Source organism: Nelumbo nucifera, chromosome 2 (assembly GCF_055504915.1).
Source record: "Nelumbo nucifera cultivar China Antique chromosome 2, China Antique-T2T, whole genome shotgun sequence".
NCBI classification, from domain to species: domain Eukaryota; kingdom Viridiplantae; phylum Streptophyta; class Magnoliopsida; order Proteales; family Nelumbonaceae; genus Nelumbo; species Nelumbo nucifera.
Window position 1 is genome coordinate 73,144,605 of NC_142650.1, and position 24,142 is coordinate 73,168,746.

General features: G+C 38.4%; 1 protein-coding gene across 3 annotated transcripts in view; it reads left to right on the plus strand.

Moving 5' to 3' along the window:
- The first annotated feature begins 1,838 nt into the window (after window positions 1-1,838).
- BPM4 (BTB-POZ and MATH domain 4) overlaps window positions 1,839-24,142 on the plus strand; it is a 31,268-nt gene continuing 8,964 nt past the window's right edge. For 2 of the 3 annotated variants that reach the window (XM_010268407.3, XM_088897771.1), the window contains exons 1-3: window positions 1,844-2,648; window positions 13,797-14,145; window positions 14,275-14,569. In XM_010268407.3, coding sequence (XP_010266709.1) covers window positions 2,254-2,648; window positions 13,797-14,145; window positions 14,275-14,569 — 1,039 coding nt within the window. In that variant the 5' untranslated portion in view covers window positions 1,844-2,253. Of the gene's footprint in view, window positions 2,649-13,796; window positions 14,146-14,274; window positions 14,570-24,142 lie in introns of all 3 variants that reach the window. The other variant, XM_010268406.3, reaches the window with a different exon arrangement.

A 24,142-nucleotide genomic window follows, 5' to 3' on the forward strand; every position in this document is an offset into this window, starting at 1 on the left:
AAGAGAGTGCTTCACCGGGTGTGCTAGAAATTTGTTACAAAAATTTTGCATATTTGATTAACACAAAGTATGAAGAAAAAATACAATTGAATTTGTAATAAAGAACATATAAAGGATTTCAGCTCCTTTTGATTTTGTTCAATGGCATACGTAACTTTCGATTAATAGTCGAATTCGATGAAGACAAGGGTTGTTGGTGTGTTTATTGTGCTTCTCAAAGTGTTGATGTAGATTTTCTTGATTTTAGTGCTTTTAAAGAATTGATATATATTTCTTCACTTTGGACTGTGCACTTAATTGATTGTGAAGACTGCTTCTCTAAAAAGGGCTTTCTTGTAGTGGCTTGATTTTTGTTTTTCTTGAGAGAGTTTGAATCCAAGTGTGAAGTAGAGAACTAAGAAGTAGTTGCTTTTCTTCCTTCTTCTTTCTTAAACTTGATGTAGAGTTGGAATTAGCAAGACCTTTTAATTACTTGCAATTCTTAAGTGCTGGTGTGAGTGAATGAGAACTTGTCAAATGTGTAAATGGGGTGTTGGGTTAGGGTTAACTCCTAAACATGCTCCATTATGTAGGAGTTAGTGGTTTTACATAAGGGACCACCCTATTACAATAAGATATGGCCCTAATTGGACTTAGTACAATTGGATCCTTGGGTCCATGGTTATGTTTTCATAGACTTGGGCCCTAAGCTCATGGAGGCCTATATTAATTTGGGAGGACTACCATTATAAATTAAGCCTAGTCATATGGCTTAAAAATTCATGTCTACAATATGTATGAATTTGAATTAAGGAATGTTTAAGTTAGATTGTTATCCAAGGTCAAAGCTATGAGAGGAAAAGAAGCATATTATTATATTTTATAAAGAATAGGTTCCATGGATAGACCTTGGAAGTTGGAACCGCCAAATAATTGATCTTAAAACTGATCTTAACAAAATAGGTTTTAGTTCCAAAAACCTGAAACCAACAGTAAATGACCCTAAAATCTACCATATAGTTTAAATTTTACTAAAACGTCCCTATAGTTTGCAACTAGTTTACTCAATTGACTTTCTGTTAAGAACCCTTTGTACTTTTGTGTAAAAATGGTAATATAACCATATAAGTAGAGTTGAAAATATTTAAGGGCATGAACCCATGCTTTTTTTTTTTATTCCAAAAGTATCCTAAAACTTCATATCAAGATTTTAGAAAGAAACAAGTTTTGATTTTCAGATCTATCAAAAAATGTTTAGCTTCAAAAGGATGAAGAAGAGAGAACAATGGTATATGAGGTTCTTTGTCAATAATGGAAGCCTTCCTTCTTCAATCGACAACATAATTTGTTGAATAAAGTTGTTGCCCTCGTGTTATTAGGGACAAGAATGACATTTTCTTAGATTAAATTGTTTGAAGGGATGTTAAGGTCAATGCTATTATTTTCTAAGGTTGATTAAATAAATTGGTTGCAAACTATACATGTGTTTTATTTACCAAAAGAATGGAAAAGTATAGGTAGGCTCATTGCAGATTTTTGAATTCGACTATGGATCTATAATCTATAAAAATTCGAAACGTCAAATACCCCCATTTTATACACCGATGCCCACGTATGAATTGGCATCAATTCCGAGTGGGCACCTACCCCAACTGTACTCTGGGCCTAAGAATTCTGACCCTGGGCTGAACCCTCACTCTCTAAAAAACTATATGAATGTTTTAATAAAATAAAAACTATAGAGTAGGTTTGATTTTAGTAATTCCATAAAACCAAGGGGTGTTTTAGTAAATTCAGAAATTAAAACACTTGTTTCGGTGTTAACGGCTTAACGTACAAAAGAATGTAGACAGCGCATTACGGTAACCATTTGCAATACAAATATCTCTCTCAACTCAAAGCTTTCCTAATTGTGGTTTTTCCGCTCTTTTTCCCGTAACGAGTCTCACTTTTTCTCTTTCGTCTGATTAAACCTTTTCTTTCCTCGTCTCGGCACCCACAGAGGAGGAGAGGGGGGGATTTGGAGGAGAGAAACCCTAATTTTCATTCGAACGATCTCCTTTCTATCCAGAAATAATTCGAATTGGTTCGAATTCATCAAGTATTCGACGACGTCTCCCTGCTGGTATTTCCGAGAATTCTTTGACGGGGGAAGCCATCGTCATCGTGTAACCTTGATTTGCGCATTTTGGAAAGTTGCTTTTATCGGCCTAGGGTTTATCTCGCGACGCACCGAGATCTTTTTATGAAATTTACGGATTCCGGGGCTGGAAGATGCCGGAAAGCGCGACGCCGGAGAAGGGCATTTTGATTTCTCCGACAAGTTCACGGTCTGTGACTGAGACCGTTAATGGCTCGCACAAATTCGTGATCCAAGGTTACTCGTTGGCGAAGGGGATGGGGATTGGAAAACACATTGCGAGCGATAATTTCACTGTTGGAGGGTATCAATGGGCGATATATTTCTATCCCGATGGGAAGAATCCTGAGGATAATTCGGCTTATGTTTCGGTCTTTATTGCGCTCGCAAGTGAGGGGACGGATGTTCGGGCGCTGTTTGAGCTGACGCTTATTGATCAGAGCGGGAAGGGGAAGCACAAGGTTCATAGCCATTTCGATCGGTCGTTAGAGAGCGGTCCTTATACCTTAAAGTATCGGGGGAGCATGTGGTAAGCTCGAATTTTGAATTTCTTTCTTTACTTGATGAAGTTTAATACTTGGACTGAGAATCCTTTCTGTCTGAACTATTGTTGCGTTACTTCTTCTGGATTTCCAGGCGAAAGTCTTAAAGAACTTTGTGGGTTCTTTTCAACTGCTTTAATCCTGTATCATTGCTTGATTCTTAGTCTTACATATCTTTGCAACGAGCGATGTTAACTTTTGGAAGTGTATAATGATTATACGTGATAATAGTTCTATGTGAAATCTAACTCTTTGACATGATGGAATTCTGCCAGTTGTGTTCAATTCTCCTTGTTGAATTCTGATTGCGTGTTTGAGGATTTACACTTCTCGTGGATTTAGGATCAAAAGGTTATTTTGGTTATTGTTTTACATCCTGCCAGTTCTCTTATTTTACACATTCTGCACTCTATTGTGATGATATTTTGTTTTCATCTCATGCAAGCTATTTGTTACTGGTTTTCCGAACTTATAAGCAGAAACTATTGCTTCTTTCTGCAATTGTTGAATCTTTCAACTATTGAACCGGTATAATCAAGAGGAATACAAGTGAGAAGCATGAAATATTAATTGAAGTGAATGATTAAGGTGTACTGATAAAAAAGTGGATGATTGAAGTGTAGCCATCTTTCCATAAAAAAGGATGGTTCTCTGTCCAGACTATACTTTTATTGACAAGGTGGACATAAGCACAGCAATGTTAAGATGCTACAGTGCATGGTATGAAACAGTCCTAAACAGGATATTGTCTCTATACTAACAATAAAAATCCATTAGTTTTCTATATTTTCCTTGTTCTGTATGGATATCACATATAAACAAGTTGCACAATAGAAGCTTTAAACATGATATGTCCAATTGATTCTTAGGAAAAATTGTTGCAGGCAACATTTTCACATGCAAAATGACAATTAGCATCAATGTTCCTCATCCTCTATTATTGCTACTGCCACTGCTGTTATTACTACCACCACTACTACTACTACTATTACTATTGTTTGTTGTTGTTATTCTTATTATTACATTGGTAACTAATTGAATATAATTTATTCATTTATGGGTAAGCTTAAGGAATCTGAATTTTAGAATATTTATTCACTAAAAAGAATGGGGATGAGAAAAGGCAATGAGTCTAAAAAGTGCTATTATGTGATGGTGGACCCCTAATCCAGCTTACTCTCCCCTAACCAATTCCTAATGGCACAACCAATGGAATAGTTAGCCAACCCTAAGATCCTCTCAACAAGCTGTTTATTTTGGATCCAAGGTTCTAACCTCCCTAATATGATGGTTGATTCCTTGGGCTTTCTTTTACTTCTTGCTGGATGGTTTCTTCTATAGAATCAATTCTTGCAATATGTGGGAAGGATGATGAAAATTCTCCTGAGAAAAAATTGAGAGATGGATACAAAATCAGTGTTGGTAGTGTCAAGTCTTGGAAAGATTGATGATAGGCCAGATCTTCTGCAAGCTTGCTTGGTAGGGGGATTCGTGGGTTCTAATCCTGGGATCTTTGAATTTTCCAGATGGGTTGAGTAAGCATGGGGAGAGAGGCAGATGCTGGATGTGAGAAGGTTGTAGGGAGGGCTGTTTCTCTTTTCCTGACAAAGCAGCTGCAGATAAGGCCTTAGAGGGTGATGTGACAGTGAACAGATCTGCATTCTGCAGAATTGTCTGAATAGAAGGTTTTCTCTTACAGGCTAGATTAAATACAGTAGATACAGGAGAGGTATGTGTGTGTGCATTGTGGTAATTCCTTTACATGCATGGAACATGCTGGCATTTTAATCCATAGGCATAGGCAATAAATCGGTTAGGAAGGTTTCTGAAATATGACAATAGAAATCATACTTGGGAAAAACTTGGTATGGCAAGATAATTAATTGAGATGGAATTTCCCAGTGAGGCTCCAAGCCCTGTGTCTCTTGTCTTTGCAGGATAAGAGTTTGACTTGGGGTGTTGTTAGAAGGAAAAGGTCAGTCCTTCTTGGGGCAGAATTGATCAATGGTCATATGAAGGCAGATGAATAAGGAAGTTGAAGAGGTGTTTGAAGGCTGAAGATGATGAGCTTGCTGAAGTGAAAGTAATGAGGCAATTTCATTTGAAGAGCAACTGAATGTTGGGTTTGCTGATAAGAAAAAACTGAATCTTGGGCTCCATGGCAGACATGTGGCAAATGATTTGTTAAAAGGTGAAGAGGCTTCTTTGAGTAGAAGTAATTCAAAGAAGTCATATAAAGGAAGTGGGTCCCACTCCATACGGAAAAGGAAAAGAAAAAAATAAAAAGAGACTACTACCGGGGTGTTGAATCTTATCTTTGAAGTGGCTTTCCAGAAGATGGTGGATTAAGAGGAAGGCAGATTGGAAGAGAGACAAGTTGGCCTGGGTTGTTACTACCTTCAGCTGATTGAGTGACTCAAAGGAAGAACCTAAGAAGGGAAAGACCTCTGGAAAAAGGGGGTGGGGGTGGGGTAGGAAAGAAGGTAAGAAATTGTACAAGTTTGGGAAAAGAAAAAAAAAAAACAGAGGAGTCTTCAGAGGGCGCTGGCTGTAGAAGCTTTAAGGAAGTAGAGGTGGTTGAAGGAAGTGTTGGAGGTGATGATCAGGCACTGAAGTTGGTTTGTGAGACTTAAGGTGGAATTCTCATTTAAGAAAGGAGGATGTGGTGGATATTGAGAGAAGGTTTGTGGCAGGCATGGATGCATCTTTGGTGTGTGTTGTGCCTGCTATTTTGCCTTGCAAGCTGCAGCTCAGCCATATTTGTGCCAGCAACTCTCTGTCTGATGAGACGAGCACCAAAGGTCAAGGTTGAGTCTCAAGTCAACAGCCAAGGATGTTTGGATAGCTTGTTTTTTGTGGTTGATCACAGAGAGAAGGTCATTGTGCTAGATCTTGTTATTGGGTTGGATAGCAGTAGATCCGGTGCTCATTTGCAAGTTCTTGTCTCTAATGGTATGGTTTTTGAACAGGATTTATGGTGAGGTTTGGCTGGTATTAAAGAGAGTGATGATTTGGCGAGCCCAATGTGGAGTTTAGTGAAGTTGTTATCTGAATTAGGGGGTGATTTGGGATGTAAAAGAGTTGATGCTCTTAGGGTTGCTTCTGACCTGAATAATGATGGAAAGTCAATCTTCATTTGTAGACAGCTCAGGTGGGTTGGTGAAGAGCTTTAGAGATTCGAAATGATGTAAGGGGAAGGAAAAGCAGAATCTGGTTCATGTATCAAATGTTTTTCTATGCTTAAAGTTGGACTTTGCGGTGTTGGTTCATCAAGAGAGTCTATAGGAGGAAAGTGGTGAAGGATGCTCCTAGATCCATTTTAGTAGTTGAACAATTTTCAAAAAAAAAAGATCATTCATAAAAAAAACAATTTTCAAAAAGATAAGTCCCTTTCTTTCTCTGAGATTCCTTTGAGCCATTTTGTTGATAGAGATGGTCTGATTTTGGGTGAGAATAGAAGCAGAGGGGTCAACATTTGGAAAATAGGCCGACTTTACATGAATCAAGCATTTTTGTTAGCATCATCCCTTGTAATACCTCCAACAGTTCCACCTATGTGGTGTTCTTATATCCTATGGGACCAAAGAAAAAGGTGATGATATTTCTTTGATTATTCCTGAAGATTCTACGATATTAAATTGACTAGTTTCTTTTCTATTAGTTGTCTTCAGGTCATATATGAGTTATATAATTATGTTTTTCTTTACTCTCTAACAGCTCCTCTAAACAACTTAGTTTGTTGCAAGCTATCTAGTCTTGCTTGATGACAGCTGCAACCGAAAGGTCACATAGAAGATTCAAGTGACCTACAATCTGGTTATGGCCTAGTCTTTCAAAAGTTAAACTTTCTATTGGGAGGCCATGCACATGAAATTTAACGCATGACAATAAATCAACATCAGAAAAAGTTCTAAGAAGTTGTAGATGTGGACCATTCAAATGATGCCGATGAAAGAAATGGAAGAGGGGTAGTCGAGTCGTAGAAAGGAGAGAATAAAAAAACAATGTTCAGAGAACTGGACTGGGCATAGAACCGGAGAAGTGAGAGGTTCACTGGTCAAAGGTTCAACTGGGGTTGAACTGTGATGACATGGCATATATCTTACAGGTTATATAAATACTATATAATATATTTTACAACTTTTAATATACTTCAATATGGTGTTATGGATGACAAGTTCCTTAATTTTTAAAGTAATATGTACAATAAAGAGTCATTAATTAACACAAGTTAAGAGGTGGACTAATGGTAATTAAACAATATATGAAAATAAGAGGTCATGGGTTCAAATCTTGTTAACCACATTTTAAAAGTTCAATTGGTTAAAGGTCCGGGTAGTTTCATGAAACCAAGACTGATTCATCGATTTTTCGGTTAAATTGACTGGTCAATCGGTTTTCACTGGTTTTTTAGCAAAAGCAATTATTGGGGTAAGACCAAACCAGTTGGTTCGGTCCGGTTTCCTAAACATTGAAAAAAAGTGGAACGAAATGGAGTGAGGTAGGATGTGGTGACTCGGATAGAAGGTTTGGGTGAGAGATTGAAGGTCCTTGATGCAAGTCTAGTAGGAAGGTTCGTTGGGTTGGAGTTGGAAGAAGAGGTGCAATCTTGGGCATGGTTTGAATGGGGGAAGAGAGAGTTTTGGGTGTTTGAAAGTTGAACGAAGGCCTGTTGTTATTTATGTTCCATTCTAGAGAAGATGCGGAGTGGGTCCTGATTTTAGAAGAGAAGAGCATGGAGCTCAATTTGAGCCTGAGCTGGGGTTCCTAGTAGCAGGTTTGCTTCAGGCGGGGTGAAGGAGAGCAATGTGGATTGGGGACGTTGGTATTCCTTTGCATGCGTGGTGTTCTTTTACTTTTAAAGTTATTGGTGATTTTTGTGCTAAGAACCTGAGGTGTGATGATAGAAATAGAAGTGGAAGAAAGTTGACGTGGCTAGGATCCTGGTGGAAGTAAATGACATCGCGATTCTTCTAGGATTGATGGTGTTCTGTTTTGTAGGTGAAGAATATTGGCTAAGAATTTTCGTGGGAGGTGAAGAGCATGCATTCTTCAAGGCGGAATTCGGTAGCAATAGGGGTGAAGATATAGGGATGTAGAAGGGATAGGTAGGAGAGGGGTGGAGTTTTAGGGTCAGAGGTCTAGTGGGCAGGGGAAGGTGAAGGGTCGGACTTAGGTGGAAGACAATGAGGATAGGGGGAGCCAAAAGGGTAAGATGGTAAATTTAGTAGGAGAGGAGTTGTCATTTGCGGGACACATTGAAGCAGGAGTTGAGAGGGAAGAGGATTTTGGTCTGACGAGATTGGAAAGTCCAAAGGTCGCATATGAAGGAGCTTTAAGAACACCTTATGAATCCAAAGATAAGAGTGGGGTCCACCTATTTAAGTCTAATAGTCTGATTGGAAAAATGGGTGGGAATGAGGCTCACCTCGGTAAGTTGAATAGATGGTAGGTTGGAAAAATTGAAGATTTTCGTCTTAAACTAAAGGCTCCAAATAGAATGACTTTCAAGGTCAAGCATCCAAAGCTTGGGAGGAGAAAAGTTTGTCTCAAAGATCGAAAAAGAAAAAACAAGGATTGGGATTGGAGGATCACTAGATTTGATAGCTCCGATAGGAAGGAGAAGGTTAATTGGGATTGGAGGTTTCCATTTGGAAACCAAATGTTCACACCGAAAGGAATTTGGAAACCACTGGGGTACTGCAAGTTAATTAGGTTATGTTCTCAACTTAAGTTTTGGTTATTTTTGGGTCGAGCTTCATGACAACGCACTTCGGAGGGCTCCATTTCCTTTGGGTGATACAAGGATTGAAGAATGGAAAGAGATGGTGGAGGAGGAGAGAAAAGGAAAGGAGGAAGACAGCACAAAGGGATGGGAGTGCATGAAAAGAAGGAGAAGGAGCTAAGGGGGTTGTTGAAAGTTTTGAAGAAGGAAGTCTGGCATATGTCCATGACCAGGAGGAGGATGGCATAGTTAAAGAAAGTAGTGCGGATGGGGACCTGGAGGCCTTGTCAAAAATTGAAGTTATTGTTGGCAGGGTGGGAGTTGATCTGGAATAGAAGAGGAAAAGTGTGATTTTTTTTTTTCAAGGTTGATCTGGAAAAGGGTGGGAGTTGATCTGGAAGTTATTGTTGGCAGGTGGCTTCTTGGAAGTGACGGAAGTGTTGAAGAAAACTCGAGCTGCAAATAGTTTCCAAATAATGCATGTTACGAAAATCTTTTCAAGGTTGAAAGAAGGTTTGGTTAGGGCTGGTCCAACAAATAAATTCAAAAAAGTTTATGAGAGAAAAAGGAGGAAAAAGAAATGTGGGATCGTTGATTTTCTATGGTTCTGATCAAGGAGTCAGTTTCGACCATGGAGATTGTTGAGAGGAAGATCTCAAAGGTGTCGAATGGGGGGTGCCTCTTTCAGTCAGGGTTCTTGAGAAAAAGGTGGGATTGTCCATTGGATCAAGGGCATTGAGAAGGAAGGTGGAGATTTGGAAGACAAGAAATCTGACGAGGCTTCTCCAATTATTAGGGGGAAAGGAGGCCCATTGGAGATTAAGAGTGTAGCTTCAAGAGATGTCAATGTTGGTAAAAGTTTATGATTCTTCTTTTGGGGTGAAGGAGCTTGCTAAATGTGATTTTGAAGCTTCTGATAGGAGTAAGGAGGAAAGGCTAAAGAAACACATGGTGGGAGGAGGAGAGGCATGGAACGAGGACAGTAACGGTGGGGAACAAGTTCAAATGTTGGGGTGTTGGCATTGGGCAAAGGTGTTGGAGGGTGGCGGTAAGGACTGTCAGGTAGAGGGTGTGGTTTAGGAGTTTTAATTTTGCTGGAAGATTTTTGGAGATTGTGTCACCCTCTTCTTTTTTCTTTTTTGTTTTTGTTGTATTTGGCTTGTGTTACTCTGGGTGTTGTCTCAACACCTGCTGCCATCTCTAATCAGTTTTTATTTTAATGAAAATTTCTTTTATCTTTCAAAAAAAAGTCAAGGACACTGGTTTGAGGTCTTAACGTGGCCATCTTTTGAAATTGTATCTATGTCCTCTAAGTTTTAGATGTATGGATTTTTAGAATATTTTAAGCATACAAGTTTTACTTTCTTAGGTGTTATTACTTGTGTACCTACAAATAATTATGATTATAATTATCAAAAGGAAGAAAAAAAGGTATGATTACTTGTCATAATTAAAAACTCTTGTTGATAAATAACAATGAAATTTTCATTTATTTGAAGAAAACCAGCTACCCAAAAAGCTGGGTAGTGGAACAAAGTACAAAGCCAAAGCCAATATCTATGCCACCTACAAGATCAATGGATATGTTTTTTTGATAGGTAAGAATAAAAATTTCATTAAAATAAAAGAAGAATACAAACTGTTTGGTAACAAGGCATCACCCACTTACAACAAATAAAGGATGCTGCCAAGACTCAATAAATTTTCCAAATTACACATTTGAAAACCCAAAACTTCCCCTAACTTTTCCCCCAGGTCCTCCTTGTCAATTTGTCTGAATTCTGGATGCACCATAACCCAATCATCCACCGATTTGCTAAGAGAAGCTACTATACTGTCCAAGTTACAGGAATTGTCATAAAAAATTCTTCTATTCCTCTCCTTCCAAATATTCCAATGGACTGCAAAAGGAATGCAGCTCCAAATCACCTTCGCCTTCTTGCTACCTCTTAATTTTGGCCATGAAGAAAAGATTTCTGCAGCTGAATTTGGCTGAAATTAAGAAACATTAAGAAATACAAGATCAATGGATATTAAGAAATATTACAAGCCTGTTCCCTACCCTGGTTCTCCCCACAAAAAAATGATTCCTTTGTCATCCTTGTTTTTGTTAGAGCATCAGATAAAGAATTTATAGACCTAGAGGTCCATCTGGATGAGCTATTTAGATTGTGACATAATGTCTGCACTTGTCCAACAAGGGGTCTGTACATCCAGTCCAGGGTATTTCCCCTTCTGTACATCTGTGCCAATTGGTCCTGAATAGCTGAGCAGAATATTGCTATTTCTGTCTCTTACAACTTCACCTATACCTGAATCTCAAGGATTGCCAATATTGCAACCATCAAAATTAATATTGAACTTCTTCTGTTCTTGTTCTGTCCATTCCTCCCGTCTTTTCTGATTTCTGAAATGATTTGTAGCCACTACTTGCCATTCTCTCAATAAGTAATCCCTTGTAAGTTGTAACCCTAAGTTCATCAAATGCTAATGTCCAATGAACTACTCTCACCATAGTGACATCAACGAAAAAATTTGCCTCTATTTTTTTTTTTTAAATCCATGCATTCCTCTTGCCACTAATTCCTCAAAGGATGGCATACTCTGTGCAATTTCCATAGATTTTTTTGCCTTTTTGTATAACATGCTACCAGATTTATGGAGAAAAGATGACTAACTTTAGGTGGTACAGTCCAAGCTCCTCCAAAGATAACTAACATTTAAGTGGGTTTCATGCAGTGTTAGGCTGATCACACGCTATTTGTGAAGAGGGAGCAGGATAAAATTGCAGCCTTGGTTGTGTATGTGGATGACATTGTCATCACTAGTAACTAGGAGTTAGACATAAAGAGGTTGGAACAATTATTGGCGTCTTAGTTTGAAATGGAGGATCTAGGACCCCTATGATATTTTCATAGGTTTGAAGTTGCCAGCTCTAATAATGGCATCTTCATATCTCAAAGGAAATATATCCTGGACCTTCTTCAGGATTTTGGCAAGTTGGGGGACAAACCAGCTGATACCCCTATTGAGTAGAACTATAGATTGGAGGAGGGTGAAGGAGAACCACTCCCAGACATTAAACAATTTTAGAGACTGGTTGGAAGATTGGTGTATCTATACATGACTATTGCTAGAACATTGCATATGTTGTAGGAGTTCTTAGTCATTATATGCATTCACTGATGCTAGAACATTGCATATGGTGCTTAGATACTTGAAGACCTGGTTGGGGTCTTTTGTTTGCTAAACATGATCATTTGAAGGTGGAAATATACACTGATGCTGATTGGGCTAGATCAGTAGATGATAGGAGGTCTGCTATAGGATATTTGATGTTGGAGTAGGATGGGTAGGGGTCCTATTAACTTAGGATTTGGTGGTGGGATTTGTGGGGTGAATGAGGGGCTAGAGATGAGTACTGTTTAGAAAATAAGACCAGATTGCCAGGTTGGATCGGTTGAACCAGTGACCCAGACTCTGGCTTGTTTAGCCATACCCTAAAAATCGAAACTTATAAAAAATTGGCCACAACCAGTTGATTGGCTGCTTTAAGCAGAGAACTGGTGAATTGGCCCCAGTTTTATAAAATCACTTGGATCACTAAATGGATGGAATTTCAAAATGATATTGGCAAGACTTGAATCCATGACCTTTTATTTATGTATATTGTCTTGTTACCATTAATTCATTTATTTTTTTGTGTTCATTTACGTGTCTTTAATGCATATATTGATTTAATACACACATATTTCAAAGAAATTGTGAGTTGAGACTTGAGAGGCTTGACCCTTGGTCATTTGTGGGAGTGACTTGGTGACTTGGAAGAGTAAAAAAAAATCAGTGGTTGCTAGATCCAGTGCAGAAGCTGAATACCATGCTATGACTCATGGTGTGACTGAGGTTTTGTGGATTAAGCACTTTCTTGGAGAGTTTGGATTCACAGTTGATGGCCCCATGTCTCTTTATTGTGACAATAAGACTGCTATCAACATAGTGCCAACCTTATTTTACATGAATGAACCAAGCATATTGAAGTTGATAAGCACTTCATTAGGAATGATTGACATCTTTGACTCAACGTGAGAGTGAGTATTATTGTCTTTTTGTGCTTTAACGAGTCACCCCAATAAAATAATAAAGTGGGTGCTGCCAGTCACTCTATGATTCCATTCTATTTCATTTTGTTTCTTTTCTCTCTCTTTTTCTCCCTTTTCTTCTTTCTTACATTACTGCAGGTCTTATTATACTGGTTTCATTTGTCTATGAGGACTTCGCAAGGATGCAACCGTTAGCAGGACTACAAAGTTCACAAATAGGAAAGATCATTTTAGGAAATTGATGTTGGAAGGGATCTAAAGAGTAGTTATATGTTGGCTAATGAATAATGGTCAAGGCTAATGACAATATTGAAACATAATGAGGGAGATAAGAGGCTTGGAGAGGGAACTAATAATCAACTTTTGTTGGGTTCTTAGATTGGCAAGTTGCTTGGTTGAAACTATGGTTAAACAGGGTGTCAATAGATTCCAATTGTTTTGGGGTCGGTTAAGTGAACATGAAATATAAATCATAAAAGTAAGGGTTAGGTGGCAGGTGTCAACCTAAAATTTATGCCTGGTATTCATAAAAAAATTAATGCCTGGCATCTTTTTTATGCCTTTTATGCGAGGAGTTTTTTATTTTATTTTTTGACTAATGCCTTTTCTACCTGCTTCATTCCATGCTTGTAGATGTTAGTTATTGACATGCAGTTACTCTTTTTCTCATTGGTAACAGTTGAAATTTAATAGAGTTATAGCATTCTTTAGTTGCCAAGTGTTGAATATTTTTGGCATGCAGTTATAATCTAAATCTTTTTTATATTGTAATGTTGTGTAAAAAATGCTCTTTTCTTTTGGATGTCATGATTTACCATGGCTTTATAAAATTATCATTGTTATTTTAGTTAAAAAAAAGCCTTTTTTACTTTTCAATTTGTATGCTTAGTATTTCTTAACATGGTGGTTTTTCTTTTTTGCTCTAGTTTGTCTCAGTAGTATCTTATCACCTGAGATTGTATCTTCCTGCTATTTTTCTTTTTAAATTAGTCTTTTTCTTTTACTATAAGAAAATTTGTATACTTTCTTTTGTATATAACACTAGGAAACTAACATAGAATTTAGTTTATTTTCCTTCGTCAAATTTTATTTCCTAGTCCCCTAACTGATAGGCACTTTTCTGTCCACTAGCATTGCTTATATGCCTTGACAACTTCATTCTATAGTTTGTTGGGCCCTTAGTACATCTTTGTCTTTGAAATAATTTTGGTACTGCATTTAGGATGTTACTGCATGCAAATGCATTAGTGTTCTGCACTGTGTCTCACATTCTTCTTACCCTAAATATTGTTCATTTCTTTTTTTATTAGGGGTTACAAGCGCTTCTACAGAAGAGCTATGCTTGAAACATCAGATTTCCTCAAGGATGATTGCTTGAAAATTAATTGCACTGTAGGTGTTGTGGTCTCGGCAATAGATTGTTCAAGGTTGCACTCTATACAGGTCCCTGATTCTGATATTGGAGATCATTTTGGTACACTTCTGGAAAATCAGGAAGGTTCAGATATTGTCTTTAATGTGGATGGTGACAAATTTTATGCTCATAAGTTGGTTTTGGCTGCTCGATCCCCTGTATTTCGTGCTGAATTTTTTGATGGGTTAGAGGAGGAAGATAAGCATGAGATTATTATTACTGACATGGAACCTAAGGTTTTTAAGGTGACAACTTTCATATATCTTAAGGTCCATTACAACAAAAGTTAGTAATAATGTAATATGCTTATTTATTTACTTGGAGAGTGCACTTATTTATTCATTTTCTAAATTATTGCCATATTTACCGGACAGGCACTGCTGCACTTTATATACAGAGATACACTTATAGATGATGAAGAGCTAGTTCCTTCAAATTCATCAACATCGAGTTCATCTTGTGTGTCCCCTGTGTCTGAGACGTTAGCAGCAAAGTTGTTAGCTGCAGCAGACAAGTATGGTTTGGCAAGACTTAGACTGATGTGTGAATCTTACCTATGCAAAGATATATCTGTGAATTCTGTTGCCAAAACTCTAGCCTTGGCTGATCGTTACCATGCCATGGAGCTTAAAGCTGTTTGCCTAAAATTTGCTGCTGAAAATCTTGGAGGTACGGTTTTTTTGTCTTCCAGCTAGATGTTTTTCTTTTTACCCAAACAAATTCATGTCTGAGATTTTCCAAGAGTAAGTTTCAATTCCACTTGTGAGAGTTTGGACTGCCCAATTCAAACTCATGTGCTTTGTGGGAATTCAAACCCACACCCTGATGGATATCTATTGGAACTCCTATGTATTAAAAGGGAAGTGTTCGATATTAGCTTTCCCTCTCTATCTCTTTCTCGTGGGACAAGTAACAAATAATGCATTAAGGTCAAAGAGCCTCTCTATCTCTTTCTCGTGGGACAAGTAACAAATTATATAAGCATAGCATTAGGATGATGTTCCTGAGCTAAGCATATACGAACCTGGATTATCCAAAAATCTAAAAAAGAACAAAAAATATTGTACTCCAGTCCATCTTTGTTTAAGGTCAAAGAACCTGATACTGTTGAAATCTTCCAGGATAGATGACCAAAAGAACAAGAAACCGAAAGTTATTAATAACATAGAGTTATTAGTTGGACACCTGAGGTCCTCTGGCAGAGGATCTGATGGTCCATGGCCATTAAATGACCACATTTGGGAGGCTAGAACCTCTGCACTCAGCATAGTTGTCAAGTCATTAGACTCATTACATAGGCAATGCCAAGGTGATAAGGCATTTTTTTGAGGGGGTTGCCTTGTCACTGTACTTGGTGTTTTCAAATAGGGGTGAATATTGTACAAGGATAGAAAAGGTAAAAGGTCATTGCAAGAGATTGGTCCTGATGGATTTTCTATGGGCTTCTATTGAAGATGTTGGGAGATCATAAAAGGACTTAATGAGGGTTTTTAAGGAGTCCTATGAGAGGGGCACACCTAAAAAGGGAGCAAATGCAACTTTATTTATTTAATTCCTAAAAACCTAGATGCCTTACATCCTAAGGACTTCAGACCAATTAGCTTGGTAGGAAGTCTCTATAAGATAGGTCCATTCTTTGAGATTGGGAGAAGTGCTACCTTCTCTGGTGTCTCAATGCCAAGGATCATTTTCTTGATAGATCTCAATACAAAGGACATTTCATTAGAGGGAGACAGATTACTGATCAGATTTTGATTGCAGATGAGTGTCTTAAGGAAATGAAGAGATCAGGGGGGAAATGGGTGGAGTTGTAATCTGGATTTAACAAAGGCTTTTGACTTTGTGGACTGGTTTTTTTTTGGATGAAGTCCTTAAGAATTGCAAATTTGGAGATAGTTGGCTAAGTGGGTAAGATGTTGTCTTCATTTGTGTCATTATTTGATTCGATGTTTTAAAATGCATAGGCGTGACAAAAGGTGTTCCACTACTCAGAGGTGTGACACGTAGTTCAAAAGGCAAGAGGTAAGCCCCTAGACACAAGAAGGTATAGACATTGTGTAGATGTTTTATATTTTGCTATTGTGGTCTTTCGTGGCTGGTTTCATATATAGTGCACTATGATTAGTTTTTTGGGGTCCTAAGGAGCATGTGCCCCTTGACGGGGGTGTGGGGACAAAGCCCCCAACCAATGAATTCATATAAGGGCATTTTGGCAATATTACAATAAACACATTTGGAGGATTTTCATCATCTGCATTATGTTAATATATAATCAAGAACATGATATATATATTTTTGATAAATAACACTATCATTTCATTAATGTAAACAAAAATGTACTATGAGGATCCGATAAGTGTAGATTTATCCCCTAGAGTACAAAAATTACAATTGAGCCCAGTACAACTGCCCTTGTTTACCCTTTGCTTAGCTAAAGAATTAGGTGGCGTTTGGTAGTGTGTATATATCGTGGTCCCGTCCATGGTAAGATATGGTGTTCTGCTATGTGTAGACGGTCCCTATCCACAAAATAGCGTGGATAGGGACGGGCCACACCCCAATTTATCGTCCATAGTATTTTCTCGTGAATGGTCCACACTATGGTGTGGATAGTTTGTGGGAAGGTTTTAGTGTAACGCACTTGCGTTACATTGGTCCAATTACTTTCATTTTATTTAATCTTTTAATAATTTTTAATTTTTAAATTTTTAATGTTTTATCAATAAAATAATAAGTTTTAATGTTAATTCTAGCACAAGTCCGCTGGTTCTCCTTCTCAATTATTTTTTCATTATTTAAATATTAAATTTTTAATATTTTTATCAATAAAATAATATTTAAAATATTAAATTTTTATTTTTAAAATTTAAAATAAAATCTTTTAATTTAAAAAAATGCAATTGTTGTCTACGTATTGATTCCTTTTTTTTCAATTTATTTACCGTATAAAATGCAAAAATTAGACATTTATGATTGACTATGTAGATCTCCCATAAAATGTATATGAGATACATGGAATCAAAAAGTATGGTGTGGATGATTCCACACCACCTACAGAACGCCACTATGGGTGTGGACTGGTCCGGCCCACACAATCTATCCACAATTTAGAACAACTATGGACTGTGGTGTGGTGTGGGTTGGTCCCTGCCACAGGGTGTGGGGTGGACCAGTCCACACCTACCAATTTCTCATCTACACTACAAAGCACCCCCTTAGCCAACCCATTAGCATCCCTTGGAACTCATTCAATTGTTACTGCCATTCCCCTTATTAACCATTTGATATTCTTAATTGCCTCTCTATAGATTCAGTTTGTCTTCTTTTCATTCTGTAGCCAGCTTACCACCACTTGAGAGTCCCCTTCAATAACCAACCTTCCCAAATTCTATTGTTTTGCTTTTTGAGCCCCAAAAAGTACAGCAAGAAATTCGGCTTTAGTGGAATCTCTTAGGCCAATAGGTCTCAAGAAAAGAGCTGTTATACTTGAATCCTCCTAAATACCCCCACCCCAATGCCTGAGGGGCCTGGGTTACCAAAGTTGTTCCTATCAACGTTAAGTTTTATGAAATTTTCCAAAGGTGGTTCCCAAGCTTTTAGGGTTCTATTTTTTCTTGTAGACAAATGAAGCCACTTCTTGAGTCATCCAAAGAGTAAGGTGATAACAAGTCCATAGATTTAACCCAATGGATCACCCTTATTAAATTGCATTTCAAGATTGCTTCCAAACTTCTTTCCTCTGCCTTGAAGAATTTCACTTTTTTTTTTTTAATTCCCAAGTTGTCTATAGTACAGCAGCCCTAATGGAACATGATAAAATGGTTCATGGCTTATATTTGTAACATTTTTGTTGACAATTTAGTTAATGGGCTGAGACCTTATGGGCCCAACTTTATTTTGTTTGTTTCAGTTTAGTTATTTTATCTGGAGAGATTTTCTAAGAGATTAGCAGGTTGGAAAAAGGAACTACATTACCTTAGGGGGTAGAATCACTTTAATTAAGTCTATACTAGCAAACTTGCTGGTGTACTTTCTGTCTACCTTCAAGATGCCTGTTAAGATTGCAAACCAGATTGAAAAAATAATGAGAGATTTTCTTTGGGGACCTGGTCATTCTAAAAAGGATTATAGGGTAATGTAGGAAGTGGTGTCTAGAAAGAAAGACAAAGGGGGATTAGGGATCGGAAATATCAGATTAAGAAATACAGCATTGTTAGGCAAATGGTTGTGGAGATCCCAGCAAATGGATGGGATGCTAGGATCGGCCCTAGGGCTTCTCGCTCCTCGTGGGAGGAAGACATTGTTGGTGTACTGCCCCTGTTCTCAATTTTCACAAGGTATGATGTTTGTTTGGGTAATAAGGCACTTTTTTGGGAGGACACATGGATTGGGGACTCTCCCCTTAGAGATAGTTTCCTGATCATCTATTCTCTTTCTTTGAAAAAATTTCAAGTTATTTCTGCTTTTAGTGTCTCTAAGGACTCTTGGGATCTGGGGTTAAGGAGAGGCTTGAGGGACTCAGAAGTGGGATTGGCAGATGAATTGTTTTCTCTTCTTAGTTCAGTCTTCTTGGGCCTTTCTTGTCCTGATAGTAGAATTTGGACCGAAACCTCTTTAGGCTGTTTTTCTTGTTCTTCCTTCTTTAATGCTTTGTTGCCCCCTACAAACCTGATTACACCCTTTCCTGTTAAAGTCTGGAGTGTTTCAGTGCCTCCAAAGGTAAGGGCTTTTTGTTGGGAGGTGCCTAGGGACATGAGTTTTTTTTTTGAACTGAATCGATTTGGTCGGTTTCTTAATAATTCAAATTCGAAACTGAACCAATGCAACCGGTTGACTGGTTAACCGCAGCTTGGTTTTTCATTTTTTTTTGTGCAATAACCTTTCACTCAAAATTAAAAAGAAAGGAAAAAAAACCTTCCTTCCATCAAAATCAATTTACGTATTAAAATAAATTGATTTAAATTTATATACTTCTTCACTTTTATTTTATTGAATGTTCCAATAGGTTATAGACTTATAGTTTATATAATTTGTTCAATTCTTCTAATCTAAATAGTGAAGATTATAAGCTGTATGTACAAAGGACAGCCATCCCTGATTCTTGTACAACTCTCACTAGATGTTTGGCATAAAAATGAATGTTCTCATTTTGTAATCATCTCATAAAACTTGAATAAATAAATAGGCATTGGGGCATACTAAAGTTTTGAAATGTTATAGTTTTATTTCTGCTAAATCATTCAAGGGACTTGTAATCTAAATCAGCATGTAATCCAATCATCTCAGCCACTTTTTCTACATGAATTTGGGCGTTGAATTTGAACTATGTTAGATGAACTGATGAAGATAAAAGGACTGTCAAAATGAGAAACTTGCCTGCAAAGTCTTGGGACATCAACTATATCATTTTTGAGCTACAATGCTTACAGAGTCTTGGCATCTTGGGACAGATATTGATGGTTTGCAACTTTGCATCAAGAGCTAGTGAGAGCCTGAATTAGAAAAACTTGCCTGCAAATTTAAACAACATAAATGAGAATGAAAGAATTAGAAAAGCTTCACATTCATCAAATACCTAAAACAAGCTGAAATGAAAATACAACAAACTAAACCATTAATTAACATTCATTCACTCATTTAGTAACAATCCAAAACAAAGAAAAAATACACTATAAATGAACAAGCTGAAGACTGAAAGCCTGTATATTTATGCAAAAAAATAAAAAATACGTTATAAATAATATTTATGCAAAAAATAAAAAAATACCTTAAACAAGATGAAGGCCTGAAGTTGAACTTGGACAATGAACACTGAAGTGGTGGCCGATTTGCCTGTGCCGGACTTGTTGCTGTTGCCTGAACCTGAAGTGAGAGGTGGCAGAGATGATAGGTGTTGCCGGAGATGGAGTGGCTGGTGCCTGGCCTTGGTGGCTTGGTGCTTCCTGGCAACTGCTGTTGCCACTTGGCAGTTTGCGCAGATCGGTGGAGATGACAGGTGAGAGAGAGACATAGAGTAAGAGAAAGAGTTCTCAGTTTTGGGCCTTCTGGCGTGGCCGTAACAGAGAAGGGAGGGGGAGAGGCTGTTGGAGGACAGCCGTCGACCGATGCCGACATTGATTGACAGAAGATGATGACCGGCACCGGAGGAAAGCAAGGGGAACTGGGGAGGAAGATGAACAAGAGGGAAGCACGGGTTTTCAGTTTTGGTATTAGCCTTTAGGTATTGAAGAAGGGGAAAAGGGGAAAACTCAAGAAGTCAAATGGCAGTGGGTTTATTTCGATTTAAAAAATAAAAATAAAAATAAAAATATAATATATAATATATATTACTGTATATATATACCGGTTGGTTTGGTTAACCTTCGGTTTTTTTTAAAGGTTAACTGAAACCGAACCAAAACTTGCGGTTTTTTAAGAATAACAAACTGAAACCAAATCGACCTCTTCGGTTAACCGCATTTTCAGTTCAGTTCCTGTGGGCAGTTTGGGAAGAGAGAAACAACAGGATTTTAAGGAAAAGAAAAATCAGCTCCTGAACTTATTGAAGGGATCACCGTCAAGGCTATACATTGGCTGGGAACTCTAGATTTGTTCAAAGACTTCTCTATAGATGACTAGAGGATGGAGTATTATAATGGCAGAGTCTTCGGTATCTTGTTCTACCTTACAAGCAGCTTGGTCCCCTCCTTTACAGCGTACTGTGAAATTAAACTTTGACGGCAGCTCTGTGGGGAACCCTTGACCACCTGGGATTGGGTATGTGTTTGGAGATGAGGGAGGAAGAATCTTAGCTATGTGCTCCGGTCCAATAGGTGTGGTGGGGGACTCGCTTAGAGCAGAAGTGTTGGCCCTCCTTCAGGGGCTCATATTGGCTAAGCAATTAGGTATGCAACAGCTAGAAGTGGAGGGAGACTCAAAGTTAGTAGTAGGGTGGGTGCAAACAAATACTGTGGGAACTTGGTCCCTAAGACAAGCTGTAAGAGAATTATTGAGCCTTACAAGGGAGCTGGGTGCAGTTGTTAATTGGACTAGGAGGTCAGCAAATGCTTTATCTGACTTACTATCAAAGCAAGGGGTGAATAGAGAGAGTTTATTTTGGGCTTTGTTGTAATTTGATTTTTGTTTCAGGGGTCACCTTTTCCTTCTGAAGTTGACAGTTTATAATTCTGATTTTCTAATTAATGAAAGTTGCCGTTTCCTATTTAAAAAAAGTTTAGTTATTGGGCCTAAGCCCACCAGTTATTTTCTTTTAAGTTGTGGTTCTTCTCTTTTAGTTGTAGCTGCCCTATTGAGGGCTGATTTGTAATTGCACTTTCAGTTAAGTATAAATACGAAGGGAGAGGGGCAACTGGATTACTTTTTGCCTCTCTCCCCTTTGTTCTCTCACTTCTTCTCCTCTCTTTCTCATTCTTCATCATCAAAGTTCATTCTTTTTCTGTTATTTACAGCAAGATTCTTGGTTTTTTGAATTTGTACTTGGTATCAGAGCCAAGTTAGGATCCTGACAAGGGTTCTCCATGCAATTTTAAGATCAACCAATTGCATGGAAATGTAAAGAGGCTGATTGGCTAGTTGTTTACAGCCCAATCCTTGGAGTTCTTTTGGTGGGTTTTGTGCCCAAGAGGGATTCTTGGAGAGAAGGCCAAAAAACAAGAGGGATTAGAGAGGAAAGGAGAGCCCTACTGGATTAGAGTTTTTCAATTGCCCCTTGGAAGTGATCAATCTGTTGTTTCTCAGCTTCTAGGAGGTTGTTAGAGTGGGTGATTGAATCACGAGTTTCTGGTGAATCTTGTGGGATCGATTGTTCCTTTTCAATTTTCTCTCAAACCTGAAGGAACCCAAGTTGGATCAGACATTATTTTTTCAGACTCTAGGTGAGTTTTTTTTTTTTTTTTTTTTTTTCAGATATTGTCTTTCATTACCTAGAAGAGATTGATTAGGTTGTGGAAGTTTTTGGAGAGTTGTTTTGCTCCTGCAGTCTTGGGTGCGTAGGACCAAATTGATCTGGTGTAGGAGATTTTCTACATCTTTTTAGAGGTATCTTATATTGTTTGAAATAGAGACTAGTATGATTGATTAGAAGCCAACAGTTGATCCCTAAGGTTGCTGTGGCATAACTGGCCTGATTTCCATCATTAAAAACATCCACCTACTTTGTTCCATTGACCATAGGAATCCTCCCAAAGGATGTCATACTAGAGTGACAGATGAAGGAAGTGATAGTGAATTTGGATGGAGAGATCAGAGATCAACTCAGGTTCCTAGATCGTAGTCTGGTTGGTTGTTTCGTAAATCCCGATCCAGACATGGAGAAGATTGAAGAGTGGGCTGCTGCTGAATGGCGACCTGGGAAACCTTTTCAGGTCAGAAGACTGAATGCTGGTATCTTTTTGTTCACTTTCAAAAGTGATGAGGAGGCGAGCAATGTTCCGAGGAGAGAACATAGTAAGTTTCGATATCTTGACCTCCGAATTGGAAGGTGGAACTCTTTATTTGGAGCAATCAGGGATGTGGGTCCTCCTGACATGGTGTGGATTATTGTGTTCAGGTCCTTTGCATTTGTGCAGTTTTCAAACCTTTAAGGCCGTGGGAGATGCTTGCAGAAGATTAAGATTTGTTGATCCCAGAACAAATTCTTGGAGAAATTTGATTGTTGCTCGTATTTTGATCGACGTTTAAGTGATTCACCTTGTTCTTACATCCCTATCCCTTTGATTTTCTTGTGAAATCTTGACTTAAGGCTGGTTGTAGGTCATTTCCAGTAAGATGGTTTAAAATATGAAAATGTGGACTGAGGAGGCTAAGGTCTGTCTGTGTTCTGGTGGTTTTGGAAGTAAAAGTTTTAATGGTTTGGTTGGGGACTTCTTCTTGGGCCACATCGGTGACAATGATTGTAGAGTCCCAAAAGAATTGAAAGTGGTGGGGCCCACGCAGATTTAAGTGGTGAGGCACATAAAGAAAAGGAGAGGGTTGGGGTGTTTAAAGAAAAGGAGGATTTTGGAAAAGTGAAAGACGAAGAGGCATCTTGGGCTGGAAGAAGTGTTAGACTAATAGAGTTGGAATGATCTCTAAGACACATCGTTTCAAGCTAAGGGTCTTGAACAAGAGAAAGTTCAAGCGGAGTTGAAGATTTGAGCATACGGTTCAGCCCGAGAATCCTAGTAAGTGGCTCACAAGTCTGAGAGCTGAGATTGTTTGTCTGGATCTCAAGGAGGGAGATCAATGCGGTAGCTGCGAGGATAAACTTGTTTTAGTGATTTTGTAATCGAGCTCTTTTCCAATTCATCTCAGCCATGGAGTTTGGACGTGGAGGACCAAGGGGTTGCTTGTTTAGGAGGTTAGGAGGGAAGGGAGGTGGGCTCGGGAGAAGCAGTGAAGGAGTTAGTAAGGTGGGAAGGAGAGGGCAAGGAAGGAATGCTTTTTTTTTTGATAAATGAGTAAAATTTTATTAAACCAACAAATAAGAGTTACATGCAACCCATAGGAAGGAGAGGGCAAGGAAGGAATGTTAGGAAAGGATGGCTGTGAAGGGGGCAATGACAAGAGGCTGAATGCTAATTGCTGTGTTGGGGATTCAGAAGAGGTTTTGGCCAACGACAGGGAAACTGATTTGTCAGTAGAGCGTGAGGATTTCCAAAAGATTGAAGTTTCAGTTGGTAGGATTGGAGTCGATCTAGGTCAGAGAAGAAGTGTGAACAAGGAGACGTTGAACCTCTAGAAGGGCTAAATAAAGCCAAAGAGGCAAGCAAGTTTCATTTTGTCAATGTTTCAGTGGTTTTTTAACGATAAAAGACAAATTGATTGGGGCAGGTCCTTCCAATAAATGTAAGAGAGTCTACAAGAGGAAGAGATTAAAAGATGTAGATTTGAAGAAGGGTGATGAAAGGAGGGGGGAGGAGCTTCAAGCTGTAGTAGGGGAGAAAACGTTGTCTTCGAAGGCTAGGGTCTAGGGGTAAGGAGGAGGGAGGTCGAGTTGGTGAGAGTTGTTTCGCTTTGTCTCAACAAGATGGAAAGGAGGAGGGAGATAAAGTGGAGATTAAGAGCTCGGTTGACAGGGATGTTAGAGTTGGCAAAAGCTTAGGGCTATTTTTTTGGTGAGGTGGGGAGTTTGCTAGATTAACTTTCAAAGTATTTGAAAAGATCAAAAGGGAAGAGAGGATGAAGAAGAATTTGTTAGGGGAAGGAGGAAAGGTTTGCAACGAGGACGATGACGAGTATGTTGAGACATTGAAGTTGAAGACT